The sequence below is a fragment of the Anolis sagrei genome, chromosome 4, assembly GCF_037176765.1.
Source record: "Anolis sagrei isolate rAnoSag1 chromosome 4, rAnoSag1.mat, whole genome shotgun sequence".
In the NCBI taxonomy this organism is placed as follows: Eukaryota; Metazoa; Chordata; class Lepidosauria; order Squamata; family Dactyloidae; genus Anolis; species Anolis sagrei.
Window position 1 is genome coordinate 183,524,073 of NC_090024.1, and position 15,431 is coordinate 183,539,503.

Genomic DNA, 15,431 nt, shown 5'->3' on the forward strand with positions numbered 1-15,431 from the left:
GTTGGAGGGCCGGATTATAATCTGAAAAAATCATGAATGAATTCCTATGCACACTGTACATATCTTATTTGTATTGCAAAAAACACTTTAAAACAATACAATAATTAAAATAAAGAACAATTTTAACAAATATAAACTTATTAGTATTTCAGTGGGAAGTGTGGGCCGGCTTTTGGCTAATGAGATAGGATTGTTGTTGTTGTTGTGTGCTTTCAAGTCATGTCAGACTTAGGTTGATCCTGAGCGAGGGCCGGGTAAATGACTTTGTAGGGCCGTATCCAGCCCCCAGGCCTTAGTTTGAGGACCCCTGCCTTAGAATCAGTGGCATATAGTATATATACATGTTGATATACATAACTTTGTTCTTCTTATTGCTGTTCATTGCTGTTTTATTATGGCTTCTAAGGCCCCTTCCACCTTCCACACAGTTGTATAAAATCTCAAATTATCTGTTTAGAACTGGGTTATACGGCAGTGTGTGGACTCATACCTGCCTTGATATTCTGTTTAATTTATATGTCCAACCAATGTTTTTAAATTTGTTTTAATTTATATGAATAATTGTCTTAATGTTGAGTTGATGACATTGAATGTTTGCCAGTTTTATTTTTTGTCTTTGCAAGCTGCTCTGAGTCCCTTCAGGGAGAGAGAGCGGGTTAAAAATAAACTGTTGTTGTTGTTGTTGTTGTTGTTGTTATATTCTGGGTTTTATGGCTGTGTGGAAGAGTCCTAATAAGGGTATAAAGGCCTGGTTAGGAAGTTCATGGCCACGTGCCCTCTTCTGCCTGAATCCTACTGACAAGGAAACTTGTGATGAAGTCAAGGTGGACACACTGCAGCACTTTCAAGCACTTGAAAGAGGGAGGTTTATCAACGTGTTAATATCTCTGTGGTTAAATAGTTGTTTAAAGATTTGTGTGTGTGTATTTCTTTGTTAGAATCCAGTATGGAGACAGGTGTCACTTCAACCTCTGATGTGACTGACGAGGCATTCACTTCAACCTCTGATGAGACTGAGGAGACATTCACTTCAACCTCTGATGTGACTGAGGAGACATTCACTTCATATGCATCTGGCTTTCCACCTTCTCCACCAGGTCAGGTGCAACCACACTCATCTGATATTTGTAGCATGCAATGGCCATTGGCCTGGTTTATTCCATAAAGGAATGTTTTACCTGGGACATCTGCAAATAGCACTGTGCAGCAATATATATGCTGTGGACCTAATACTTATTTTGTTTGCTCTGTGGCAGGTGCAGGTTTCCTTGTCAGATGTAGGACTAAAACTGTCTCTCAAAAACAGTCTCATTTTAAACAACAGGAAAACTTAATTTCACTCAGAATGTGACCTTGCAGCCTCATCACACTGGAGCTGAATCCACTTTAAATCTGGTTTCTGCCTCCTGCAGAATTCTGGGTTTTGTAGTTCAGTGAGGCTCAGAACTTGTCTGGCTGAGCAGTTTAAAGGCCCTTCCCAACCAGGGCAGACATGTTGATGATGAAGCACCCTAAGACGCTTCCACGCCAGTTGGGGGCAGAGCCTCTACCAGAAGTTCAGAAACCTCATGTGTTGGGTTGCGTGCCCATCCATCCCTCAACTGGAGCAGAAGCATCCTAGGATGCTAAAAATTCCTTGTGTGATGAGGTCCTTATCCCTCAGGGTGAATCTACAAATGACTCAATCTCTGTTGAGCTCTGCTTGGTGCATTATATATCCTTTGATGTATATCCATTGTGTGTTATATATCCTTTTAGGAAGTATGATGTTGAGGCAGAGCTTGCAAAATGCAATGTTAAGCCTGCATTTTGAACTATTGGGCTTTGAGTTTGAGGGAGCATTCTGTATGGACAAGGCTTTACCTATAGGCTGTTCAGTCTCATGCACTGCTTTTGAGAAATTCAGCACCTTTTTGTAATGGGTTCTCAAATTCATAACTGAAAGCCATAGTTATTATATGGATGATTTGCTTTTTATTGGGCAATTTGGGTCTAGGCACTGTGCACACCTTCTATAATTTGCTCTTCTCGTGGACCAAATAGGTGTCCTGTTGACTCATTAGAAGACTGAAGGCCCTTTTCATAAATTGTTGTTTGGGGGGCATAGAAATTGATACTATACAGCAATTCTCAGAAACTTCCACAGAAAGTTGCTGACGTGTCAACCACATTGATTTTTTAGCACATAAAAAACCATGCTAAAAGAGTTTCAGTAATAAATTTTGCTTCGAGAATTTTTGCTCCTGGTCACACTTTCCTCTATTATCTAGGATGCTATGTTTGACATCAATGAATTTGTATCACAAAGTATCACATCCCATTTATTGTGTCCAATCTTGTTTTTTCTTGGGCTGGTCAAGATGTCATCACTGGCCTCAGTCCAGTTAAAACTTCTTTTAACTTTGAATCAAGCATACCCATTGAGAATAATCCATCCATGCAGCAAAGTCAGAAATCCCACATGCTGACATGTCAATTTTCATGTACATTATGCATATCTTTCTTTACAGGAATTTCCCATCCCCCACCAAGAAACAGAAACTTGGAGAATTACAATGAAAAAATGTGTTTAAATCCAACAGAAGCAGTAAGTACGTTGTTCTGTGTGTGAAATGAGCATATATTTTGGACCGATTGAACCATCATGTTGAATTTTAGATTAAAGTGTTCCCAGAGTAACGCATAGAAAATAGCTGATATTATACATGTTAAAAATGGGTAATTTAGAAATAATGTTACTGTCTGAGAACTTTATCACACCAGGCTCCTCTCCCAGGAAAATCACATTCTTTACACAAGCACTGTGCAATCAGGATTGCTCTCTTCCTTGTTGAAATCTTACATTGAGTCTTTGTTCATCCTATACTTATAACATGTAGTATTAGGCACTGTAAACTCAGTACCACCCCATTTCCTAGTTTGGCACACATAGACATATATCCCCTCCCACAACAGAATATTAATTAAAAATAGTGTTTTCCCCTAGAGGGAAGAAATTCATGATAAATTAAATTAATCACTGCCAGATCAATGAGATTAATCTTCCAACAACTAATCTATTCTGCTCAGTCAATGGTAAACAAAGGCAGAGGTGACTCAACCCGGTACACAAATTACACTTTTGCGTACAGCGCACTTCTCGGGGGCGGGGGCGCTCTTGAGGAGCTCTTGAGGTGCCCTTGCCCCGAAGAACACCAAGAGGCAGCTCGCTCTCCCTCCCTCCTTCCCTCACAAGTTCCCATTGGGCCTCTCCTCCTCCTCCTCACAGGGCAAGGGAGACAAAAACACCAGCGTGCGTCCCTCTCCAGGTGTTATGAAGTGCACAGAGAAGGAGGGGCGATGGAGGGCGCGCACTTCCTAATGCCGGAAAAGGGACATGCAGCAGTGTTGCCGGGCATGTGGGAAAAGGGGCATGCACGATGCCTCTTTTCCTGCATGCCCAGCAACGCCGCTGCGTGTCTCTTTCCCGGCGTTAGGAAGTGCGCGCCCTGCATTGCCCCTCCTTCTCCGCGCACTTCCTAACACCTGGAGAGGGACGCACGCTGGCGTTTTTGTCTCCTTTGGCCTGCGGGACTTGCCGCGCATGCCTCTCATTGGGCCGAGCCCTGCTGGCCCCGCCCCCTTTCGCCCTCTGAGCCTCCAGAGGTAAGTAGAACGCGCTCGAACCCAAAATGGCCGGCCGCGGCGGGACTTTGCCTTTTGCACAGCTCTCGCTCTGCGCATGCGCAAAGACATAACCGGACATCCTGGCTCACTTCAGCATCGAGTTCTACCCTCGTAGCCTCGCCACTGGCTACTTGCTGCTTTCTTAACTCATGTTGAGAAAGATATTGCTGTCTTCTGGCTTATAAACAGGTCTGAATAATCAGGGTGTATTCTCTCACAAGACAAACATTCTGTCGATTGGTAATTTGCTGTTTAAGATAGACCTCAGAAAAGCAGGGAATGTGCCAGCCATGTCTGAGAGAAATAGGTCGTACTGTACAGACAAAACCATTTAACCCTTTGAAGACTTGCACTTTCAAGGCCTCTCTGTGGATTGTGGCCTGTTTGCATTGAGGGAGACTGTCAATGCAGTAACTCCAGACTATCTATATCTATCTTTGCTGTGGTTAGCATAAGAAAGAGTTAACACCCCTGTGGTGTTTGTTTTGCTGTCAGTGCCTCTGTTCAGGAGGTTTTCCCACATTTTCAATCCTTGTGATAATTAGATTCTGCAAAATGGCACTTTATCTAACCACCTTACTCACAGGTTTTACAATTTTCACTCCTTGCACTTGGCCCATTAAGCCTTGGTTTAATTCTTGTATTGTTTTTATACTCTGTTTCATTATGTTATTGTTATTATTTTATTGACTCATTATGGTATAAATATAAGCATTTTTACTTGATGTTGTTGTGTGTCTTGTGTGTATTTTATTTTGCTTTATTGTAATTGCTTGGGCTTGGCCCTATGTTAGCCGCCCTGAGTCCGGGGTATAAAGTTGTTGTTGTTGTTGTTGTTGTTGTTACTACTACTACTACTACTACTACTCTTTCACGACCGAATTTCCCTTCTGAGTGGTCAATTTCTCTCACTTCCTGCTGTCTCATCCCTGTTTGGGACTGCCTGTAGTCTTTTTTAATGGGTGGGTTGTTGATTTGATCTTCGAGATGTGAAATAAGAGGGATTTGGGTAGTGTTGGCCCTTTTGCAATTGGCTAGTCACTATCTGAAACCATAGTGTTTTTGAATGGATTGGAATATTGGGTTGCTGTGAGTTTGGCCATGTTCTAGAAGCATTATCTCCTGAGGTTTCGCCCATATCTGTGGCAGGCATCCACATAGGTTGTGAGTTCTGTTGGAAACTAGGCAAGTGAGGTTTATATATCTGTGGAATAACTACCATGTACTGTTAACCTACAAGCATCAAGAAATTACATATATTAGAAACCAACTTTCTCATTACTTTCTTCTCAAGATCACCAGACTGGATCACAGCAACGCATGTCAGGGGACAGCTAGTGTATGGATGGCATGGGACAACTTCGGCCCTCCATGTGTTTTGGACTTCAACTCCTACAATTCCAAAAAGCCAGTAGGAAGTCCCAAATTACCTGGAGGGCCAAAATTTGTCCATGCCCCCCCCCCTCTCTCATATATATATATATATATATATATATATATATATATAGGGGTGCCAAAATACTGTTTGCTTACCATTGAAAATTACCTAGGGCTGCCTCTGAGCAAAGGTCACCTAAAGCCTATCCTCTGACCACCTGAAATTGGCATTACAGCAAAACAAAATTTTCATGATGCAGCCGATAGCATGACAGAACTGAGAAAAGAAGTTACTCACAGAGGTTTTGCATTAATGAAAAGAAACACTTTTCAAACTGTCTCCAGGACAGAAACAGGACAGTGATGGCATCGTGCAATAAATCTCAGCCAAAGGTATGATTATACTACTCCAGTTGCTATTTATGGCCTCATATAATTACTGAGTGTAGTAGCAATGTAATGAGACATACTTATCCCTTTTTTATTCTCCAATTTTCTTAATTTGCTCATAAGGGCCATGATTTCCACACATGGCATTTATGCCCCTCTCACTTTACCTTGCTTTATTGTTTTTATTGTTATTTGACATCACATTGGCTTCAATTTGTGGTTGCCCTATAAATAAGAGATGGGCAAATACTCCTGTTACTAACCATCTTACAAACCTACAACTGTAGCTTCCTTGACTGGACCAAACCACTTTCTCCTGCCTTACTTTATCACCTTTTTCAGTGAGTCACATTATTTAATTATATATTAATAATGAATCAGCCTAATCACCAGCACGGCTTGTAGGGATGAGGGAGAGAGCCTTCTCCATGGTGACCCCTTGGTTTTGGAACTTGCTGCCCAATGAGATTAGGCAACCTCCTACCTTGGCAGTCTTTAAGAAAGGCCTAAAACCTAGGTCTTTAGGTGTGCCTTTGACGAATGAACACAAATCTCCATACCATGTCCATCCCAGTATAGATCTGTCCTCTTGATGCACTTTCTCTCGTCCCTTAGTGAAGGTTAACCCCATTGTTCGCCCCTTCTGAGTTTCCCCTCAGACACATTACTCCATTTATTCATCTCACCCAGGGTTTTATAAATTTTATGCTTTGCATTTGCCCCGTCCACTTTGTTTTAATTTCTCTACCATCTTATTTTGCATTTGTTTTATTATATATTTTGTTATTGTTTGCATTTTACTTTGATGTTATTATTTGCTTGTTTGTATTTTACTTTGCTTTATTGTAATTATTGGGCTTGGCCTCATGTCAGCAGCTCCATCCCCTTGGGGAAATGGTGACAGGGTATAAATAAAGTATATTATTATTATTATTATTATTATTATTATTATTATTAGGATTTTATCTAGTTTTTTCATAGCAGACTTTGCAAGTTTTAGCATTCTTCTGATTTCTTAATTATTAGGGGTGTGCACGATTCTGTTTTACGATACTGGGTTTGGGAAAATTCAGGAATTTGGCTGCCAGATCCCCAAAATGGATATGGTGGGGAACAGCTGAAGCCTTAACTGATACAGATCACAACAGCTGGATCATTCAGCTAATGGGGGCTAATGGGGCTTAGTGGCACTCTACCTGAGGTGGGAGCCACAGCATGTGGGTGGTCCCGTAAATCAGGCAAGAGTGGGCGCCTGGCAGCAGTGGCTCCTCCTCTTCTTCCCCAGCACTCTTCCCCATTCCCCCTAATCCCCAGACCCCACTTGAGGCAAATTGGAATTTGTTTTCCCAGCAGCACTTTCCCAGTACAGGATGGTGAGAGCGACCACTTGAGCTCTGGATCCTTGTCTATCCTGGCTTGTTAAACTAGCCAGAGAAGAGTTGTTGGAATGGTTTGTTGCAATAATAAATGCTTCATTGGGCCAGGGAAAATTCCCGTCCTGCCTTAAGCAGGCGGTGGTAAAACCTCTATTAAAGAAAACCTCCCTTGACCCAACGGTATATAATAACTACAGGCCAATTTCCAACCTCCCTTTTTTTAGGCAAGGGTCTGGAGCGGGTGGTTGCCTCGCAGCTTCAGGGATTCCTCAATGACACCGATTTTCTGGATTGCTCGCAGTCTGGCTTTAGGCCTGGGCACAGTACCGAGATGGCTTTCGTCGCCTTGGTGGATGATCTCCGCAGGGAACTGGACAGGGGGAGAGTGACCCTGCTGGTTCTCTTGGATATCTCAGCGGCTTTCGATACCATCGACCATGGTATCCTTCTGGGGAGACTCGCTGGGATGGGACTTGGGGGCATGGTTTTCCTGTGGCTCCGGTCCTTCCTGGAGGGTCGTTCCCAGTTGGTGAAGCTGGGGGACTCCTGCTCGAACCCCTGGCCATTGACCTGTGGGGTCCCACAGGGTTCTATTCTGCCCCGCATGCTATTTAACGTCTACATGAAACCTCTGGGAGAGGTCATCCGGAGTTTTGGAGTACGGTGCCATCTCTACGCAGATGACACACAACTCCACTACTCATTTCCACCAGATTCCAAGGAAGCCCCGAGGATACTGGACCAGTGCCTGGCTGCTGTGACGACCTGGATGAGGAAGAACAAGCTGAGGAACAATCCTGACAGGACAGAGGTCCTCCAGGTCAGTCACTCGGCTGACCGGGGTATTGGGTGGCAACCTGTGCTGGATGGGGTTGCACTCCCCCTGAAATCACAGGTCTGTAGTTTGGGGGTCCTCCTGGACTCAGCACTGACGCTTGATGCGCAGGTGTCGGCCTTGGCCAGGAGGGCCTTCACGCAATTAACACTTGTGCGCCAACTGCGACCTTACTTTGGGAAGTCTGACTTGACCATGGTGGTTCATGCCTTAGTTACCTCTAGACTGGACTACTGTAATTCACTCTATGTGGGGCTACGCTTGAAGACAGCCTGGAAACTACAACTTGTCCAACGTTCGGCAGCCAGATTAATAACTGGGGTAACTTACAGGGAGTGGTTAAACCCCCGTTTAAGGAACTCCACTGGCTGCCATTTATTTTCCGATCCTAATTCAAGGTGCAGGTTAACACCTATAAAGCCCTAAACAGTTTGGGACCCGCATACCTTCGCGACCGTATCTCCCTCCATGTACCATCTCAGGCCCTCTGATCTTCTGGGGAGGCCCTTCTCTCACCCCTTCAAGTTTCACAAGCTCGCCTGGTGAGTGCAAAGGAGAGAGCTTTTTCCTCTGTGGCTCCCCAACTCTGGAACTCATTGCCTGGAGAAATTAGGAAAGCCCCTACCCTAGAAACCTTTAAAAAGAACCTTAAAACCTGGCTCTTCCGCTGCGCCTTTGGTGAGTAGGTATACAATCTCACTTTATTGCTCAGCCTCAATGTTCTGTCATTGGAGTACACATCCCCCCACTCTTGGGAAAGCCTGATTCCACAACCCCCGCTAAAAGAGCCCTCCTCCACAAATAACCTGCTTTTCTTTTATCTTGCCCGAGTTTTAATTAGTTTTTAATTAGTTCTTATTTTAATCATTACATGTAGCCCACCCATTGTCATTGTGTTTGTGCTTATTGTAATTTTATATTGTTATGTATTCACATGTTCTATGTAATTATGATGTTGTTGTTATTGTTCGCATTTCAGTTTGCCTTTTCAGTTTGCCTCATGTAAGCCGCTCCGAGTCCCCATCGGGGAGATGGTGGCAGATATAAATAAAGATTATTATTATTATTATTATTATTATTATTATTATTATTGAAGGAGCCTCTGCACTCCCTCCTGGGGCATGATGGGAGTTGAGGTTTTTCTCTTTCTGTGTTTCACACTTTCTTTCTTAGCCAATCAGAGGCCTGGTTACTGTGTCCATTCTCCTCCCCTTTTGTGGCATGTGCTTGGGACTTCAATTCCCAGAACCCAGTCTTGTGGTTTATTTTTAAAAGTTATGGTAAAAACTTTAAAAAATTTCCCAAAATCAGTGGATTTGTGAAACATTCTGAAACTTGGCATGCTTGCAGCCATTAATGTGGCCTACAAGTGAGGCAAGTTTCATGTTGATAGACCTAAAATAACAGAAAAATAAGCCTCTAAAGTTCCCTTATTGGCACCAATGGACTGAATCTTACAGGCACAAAAACCGAACCCCCTTCCCAATTTCAGTAATTTCCTGGTAAACAGGATGTCGGGTGAACCAAAAAGGGGCAGTTTTTGGCTTAGTCATACACCCCTATTAATTGCACCTCAGTTTTGACTAATGAGTAAGCCAATGTTTATACAACCTTTAACTATTTTAATGTCTTCATCATCCATTTCAAAGTTATGTAAATTAGTTGTCATATTTATGTTTGTTTTCTTAATATTTACATGTAATTCCAACTAACTGTAATTGTGAGGGTAAGTAAGTAATGTCCTTTCCCTGTACCCATTAGTATGGCAAAAGGGAATGGATCATACCCGTGTCACCCCAGCCACTGTTCCTAGCCACATGACCAGCAAGAAGGAGAGGTGATCACATGTAAATGTGTCCTATGAGACTTATGCAGAGCCTCTCCGGTGCCCACTTGGGCTTCTATGGATAGTTTGTTTTTCTCTTTGCCAACAACATAGAATTTTGTTGTTTTTTTTTAGGATAATGCAAATAATGCCAGAAACTTCTACTGTGAATTTATAAATGGCACCATGAAATTTCCCTTTGGTAATAACAGTTCCTTAGAGGTAAGACTTCTTAAGAATGTCAAACATTTGACCACAAATTCTCCTTCTTGAGAATCCGTTGTGCTTTTTCGATTCAACATTGTGTGTTTCTCCTTGTGTAGTACAGTGGAGTAGGATGAAAATGAAATAAAGGGCAGAAATTTTAAGTATCAGGTTTGATGCAATTTTCTTTTATGAGGTTTCTGGTGTAGTTTTGAATTACTGAAATAGCTATCTTATTAATAATGAAGTTCATGGTTATTATTTTGTATTATTTTGAGATATTTGTATCTATTTAGGGCATTGAATGTTTACCCTTTTTGTGTAAACTGCCCTGAGTCCCCTTGGTGAGAGAGGGCGGTCCAAAGTTGTTTATTATTATTATTATTATTATTATTATTTTAAGTTAATTGCCAATTCTAATACAGTATTATTATCTACGTTGATAGGTCAAATGTGCTCACCATTGCAATCAGACAGTGTTGTATATCTGATTGTTTTAACTAGAAATATCTTGGACTGAATATTTATTTCATTGTCATCAGTATGTGCACAAACAGAGATAGATAACTCTCATGGGATAATGAATCACATTAGCTTTAAAGAAATGATGGAGGGGTGCATTTATGCCACACCCATTGCAAAAAATAACACACACTCCCCTGTACCCTTGGGTGGTGGTTTGCAACAGAATGTGATCAAAAAGTTAAGTTCCAGGTCACTTTCGATCAGGAAAAAAGTAGCTGGGGAGGATGTAGAAAGATTGTCCTCAATGGAGGCGGGGAATTAACCATAGTACCCACATGAATAGCCCTAGAGATGATGTTTACATGGTGTCTGTGCTTTTCCTTGCCCCTGCAATTCAGTGATGAATATATTCTGAAAAATCCTCTATTTATTTAACGCTTGTGAAAAATAAAATTAAAAATTGAAATGTTCTAAGTTCTGTTTCCCATCTTTCATACTGCAGAACAAAGTCCAGTTCTTTGAAAATCGTGTCAACAATTACCTTCACAGTGTCAAAGCACAGGAGGAACGTGTATCAGCTGTAACTTTTGCTCTGGAATTTCTAGGCTCAAATGCAGCAAAAAGAGCTCTTGAAAATCCAAGGGAAGGAGTACAAACTGCTGGTAATGGCTCAATAGGTGAGGGAAAGAAAGAGTGCTTTCATTTTATAAGGGGGAGGGAGAGAGGGAAGGAAGTTTATTTATTTATTTATTTATTTATTTATTTATTTACCATACTTATATACCATCTCTCTCAACCCGAAGGTGACTCGAGGCAGTTTACAGTTGGCAGTCAATGCCTCCAAACAACATAAAATATAGATAAAACATTACATATAAACCATATAAAAACAGTAGAACAATAAAAACCCTAAAACACAAGTCCTCAGCGTCTCATCACTAAAATCATTTTTCCGTCACATCGTCCAATCATTCCGTGGATCTAAATTAGTCTGTTACACTGCATCTGCAAATGCCTGCTCAAAAACCCAGGTTTTAACTCTTTCGAAATGTTAGGAGGGAGGGGGCCGATGTGATATCCCTAGGGAGGGCATTCCATAGCCAAGGGGCCACCGCTGAGAAGGCCCTGTTTCTCGTTCCCACCAATCGCACCTGTGAAGGAGGTGGGATCGAGAGCAGGGCCTCCCGAGATGATCTTAGGTGCCTAGCTGGTACATACGGAGAGATGCGTTCGGGCAGGTAAGCTGGGCCGGAACCGTTTAGTGACACCTCTTATGTTTGCTTCCCTTTCTCACATTTATCACTATGGAATTCCTTTGTGATGTGTAAGACCACATTAGCAGGTCACATATCATTCTTCACAGGTGTCTTGGATGCAGTTTTATCTTACCAGCCTTTTTGTAATAGCATTTGGCTTTCTTTTCTTTTCTTTTTAAAAAGGCCTTTTCCTCAAACAAACAAACACCTTTGAGGATTCTGTACCTTATAGTCCTGGCAGCTCTTCAGGAGTTCTGGGCTTTAGAGTCCTTGGTCTTCATGGCAAAAACTGGGCCCATAATCAATGTCGCAATGAAGATTAATATGTGTAGTCACAAACAGCCATGGAAGATTTCCCCCTCCGATCAAGGAGTAAACTCACACCTTTGTCTTTGCAGTAGACTTTATATATCTATATAAATAAAATGTAATGTTAGTTTGTGGGATTAACATAACTCAAAAACCACTGGACGAATCGACATCAAATTTGGACACAAGACACCTCTCAGGCCAACAAGTGACTATCACTCACAAAAACACTGAAAAGCACAGCAGATGAGACTTAAAAAGCCAAAAAAAAAACCCCAAAAATGTATCACAACGCATGCACAAAACCACATACATACACAAACATACATATATACACATACATATACGCATATACATACACACAAAACACATATACACAGACTGGGCCACAGCAACACATGGCAGGGGACAGCTAATATATATATAGAGGGGGGGGGGAGTGAGAGAGTGAGAGACCATTTACAGTGGCTGAAGACTGGATTACTTCTCCAGCCTTCTTTTACTGATACTTCCAAATAACTGGAGACTTATTACTTGCAGCAGGCTGGATTTGTAATCTAATTCTTCATGATACTCCAACCTTCAGTCTTCTCAAGACAAAAGCCTCTCAGAATGCCAATTTTCCAATTCCCCAGCAAACTCCAACCTTCCAACTCCTTTATTACCCCAGCAGTTACTTCACTCTGTCTGTAATTACACAATGCTAGCCAGGTGGTTTGGCTCTTGTTGCCCTGAGCCTTGCATTACTTGTTACTTAAGAACTGATAAAAACTCTAACAATCAGACAGGCAAAATTGCCCGTCCTATGACGGACATGGAGCCCAGTGGACCCCATCACACTACGATTTACTTCCAGCAGGACTCCATGCCTGAAGTGAGGTTGAACTGTTGTAAGAGGCAGCATCGGCAACATGGGAGGCTTCCTGTGTTGCATAGAGAACAGAGGGAAAGCCAAGCAGTGACGCTTATTCTCATGAGATGAAATAGGACCAATGTGAGCAATTCAGGGCAGGAGGCAACAGGTTCCCATGCCCCATGCAGGATTCGCCATGAGCCATGGCAAATACCCCTGCTATCGTCTAGGTTGGTGACCTCAATGTGATGAGGTCCATAGTTATTGTAACTATGAACCAGAGATATAACCAAAAAGAGGGAGAGAGTGTACTACTAATGTGGAAAAAGTGGCAGCCGCATGTATCATCTTTAACCTCCTGCCACCTAAGTAAGAAGGCAGAGGATTAAGGCTTGATATAATAAATAAATTCATTTCAATCCAGTATTCAAAAAAACATGGGAAAAACTAGGTTGTAATTTTTGTTGATTTGGGGGTGTTAGATTCTCAAACTAGCTGTTCCAATTTGTAGGGCCTTTTTCCCCTTTAACTTTTTGTATTAAAGATTAAAAACTTGAAATGATATTAAAATAATATATAAAAAGGCTAAATAAAAATAATACTACCAGAATGATTGCAAAGATAAAAAAGAAGTTAAAAAGATGGATTTTTAAAAATAAAACTTTATTTCTGACTTTTCTGCTTTCCTGCTTTATCATAAAAATAGTTAAAACTGCATATTATTTGTGTCATCTGCTACAGGAATTATATTATATGTTGTATAATAGAGCAATATGCCATACATATGCATGCAGGAATTTACATTTCTCCTTCACTCATTTTAGTAATCCAAACAAATCTTATAAATGAAGAATCAATTTCTGAAAACAAAGCGGTCATTTTAGAAGCCCAAGAGGACCAAATGACTATATATCCCAAAGCAGTAACCAACAATTCCATCAAAGGTATGCTATTACACAATGCTCAGCTTATATATATGTCATGATTCATCTTAAGGAATCCTGGGGTTCACAGTTTTGTGGAGTAGTAGAGGAAATTCGTATTTGAGTAATGATAAACTGGTGAAACAATCCATTTTGCTCTTCTTGAGATCTTTGGGCAAAAAAAACAGCTAAATCGTGTAAAAAGGAAATCAATGCAATTGTATTTTGGGGTCTTGAAGGGAAAGTGTCCAGTCTGTTTTAGCCACTTCTTCCAGTTTAGATGGCGAGCATTCAAGTTGTAGTAGACTTTTCTGTGCATGAAATCCATTCTTTTCCAGCTCTGTATTATTTCCCTTTTCCATGAAAAATATACATTTTATGGGTTCATTCATCCTATCTGCCATGTAGAGAGGGAAAAAGTTCCAGCAATTCGGATGCTTTGCAAGGATTGTATGCACTTGAGGAAATTGATTTTTGAATGCAATTCCCCAACTATTTTTGTGCCAATTGAAGCAGTTTCTGACAGCAGAGCGGCTATTGGCACATCTTCACTACCGCTATAATGCAGTTGGAAACCATTTTCACAGCTGTGCAAAGGATTAAAGTGCCATGCTTGGAACTGGTTTGAATTTAGGAAGGTAATTAGACAGAAGATGGCCTCAAATTGCTATGCAGTTCTCCGCCACCTGTCCTATAGAGATCCAGTGTTCCAGAGACTTTGGGGGTGGGGGGTTCTTTGGAGCATTTCTTGGCAATCACCATTTTGGTTTCTTTCCTGTGCTTCTTTGGGAGCAAGTGTCCATAATGCGTTTTGCGTTTTGCGGAACTGATTTTGCCCTGGGTCTAGGATATACTAGGATCTTCTGAAACACATTATGAAGGTTATTTTGGATGTTTCTGAAACTTTTAAAATGTGCTGTATCTCCTTTAATGCACACTGCAGTGTTCATTGGCAGTGTGTATTTTGTGGCCGCTACACTTTCAAATTGGCTTGGAGCCACATTAAATAGTTAGTGTAGATGGGCCCAATGTTATCAGGTGAATGCATTTTTAATTCAGCTGACCTGGAAAAAATATGCCATCCATATATATCTGCTCTTTTCTTTCAGTATGGATTGTAAATAGTATAGGGTTACTTGAGGGAGTCTGAAATATTAAAGGGAGTATGGCTCCATCTAGCACCGGCGGAGTCCCTTTATCCTGATCTTTATTTTGATTGACCAGAACTACCACTTTCTAGTCTCAGCTTTTTTGCCCTCATACAGTCTATTCTTGACAACAGACATTGATTACATACTAAGACAGCTTTCTCGGAATTAGATAAGAAGGAGAGGTAGAGTTAGGCTGACATCTAAATATCAATGACAATGAATTCCTAAATTTAAAATGACCTCTCTCAGTAGTTTAATGTAGATGTTAAATAGCATGGAGGTCAAAATGGAGTCCTGAGGGATCCCACAGGCCAATGACCAGGGCATCAAACAAGAGTCTTCCAACACCACCTTCACAATTCACCCTTTAAAAATACCAAACCCTATGTAATGTAGTGGTCCTAAGTCCCATCCCAAGGAGCTGACCCAGATTAAAAGGTGTAGATATATACTCTTCCCCATTTTGAAACCCTTGAAGCTAAGGAGTCACAATACATTCCAGAACATTGCCCAAAAAATGCAATATCAGATCCTGGCTGATAATGGTTTAGAATGATGGGATCCGGGGAAGTCATTTTTAGCAATGGACTTACCACAGCCTTTTTTAAGGCGAGGAAACTTCTGTTCTTTGAGGAAGGCAATCCTCACTCCTCTTCACCACTCAACCCATCCCTGATTCTTTCAAGGGCTGCTTTGACACAGCCACATAATCCACTACCACTCCAGAGAGTCTTCACACGTACCCCAAGTACTGTGAAAAAGCTCCTGCAGCATTCGCAAAGCTCTCCTCATCATGCTGAA

The 15,431-nt window shown here is 41.5% G+C and overlaps 1 protein-coding gene across 1 annotated transcript in view; it reads left to right on the forward strand.

Moving 5' to 3' along the window:
• The first annotated feature begins 944 nt into the window (after window positions 1–944).
• LOC132772675 (adhesion G protein-coupled receptor E3-like) overlaps window positions 945–15,431 on the forward strand; it is a 37,028-nt gene continuing 22,541 nt past the window's right edge. Inside the window, exons 1-5 of the mRNA XM_067467946.1 lie at window positions 945–1,097; window positions 2,511–2,587; window positions 9,605–9,691; window positions 10,641–10,815; window positions 13,381–13,500. Coding sequence (XP_067324047.1) covers window positions 947–1,097; window positions 2,511–2,587; window positions 9,605–9,691; window positions 10,641–10,815; window positions 13,381–13,500 — 610 coding nt within the window. The 5' untranslated portion in view covers window positions 945–946. The remainder of the gene's footprint in view (window positions 1,098–2,510; window positions 2,588–9,604; window positions 9,692–10,640; window positions 10,816–13,380; window positions 13,501–15,431) is intronic.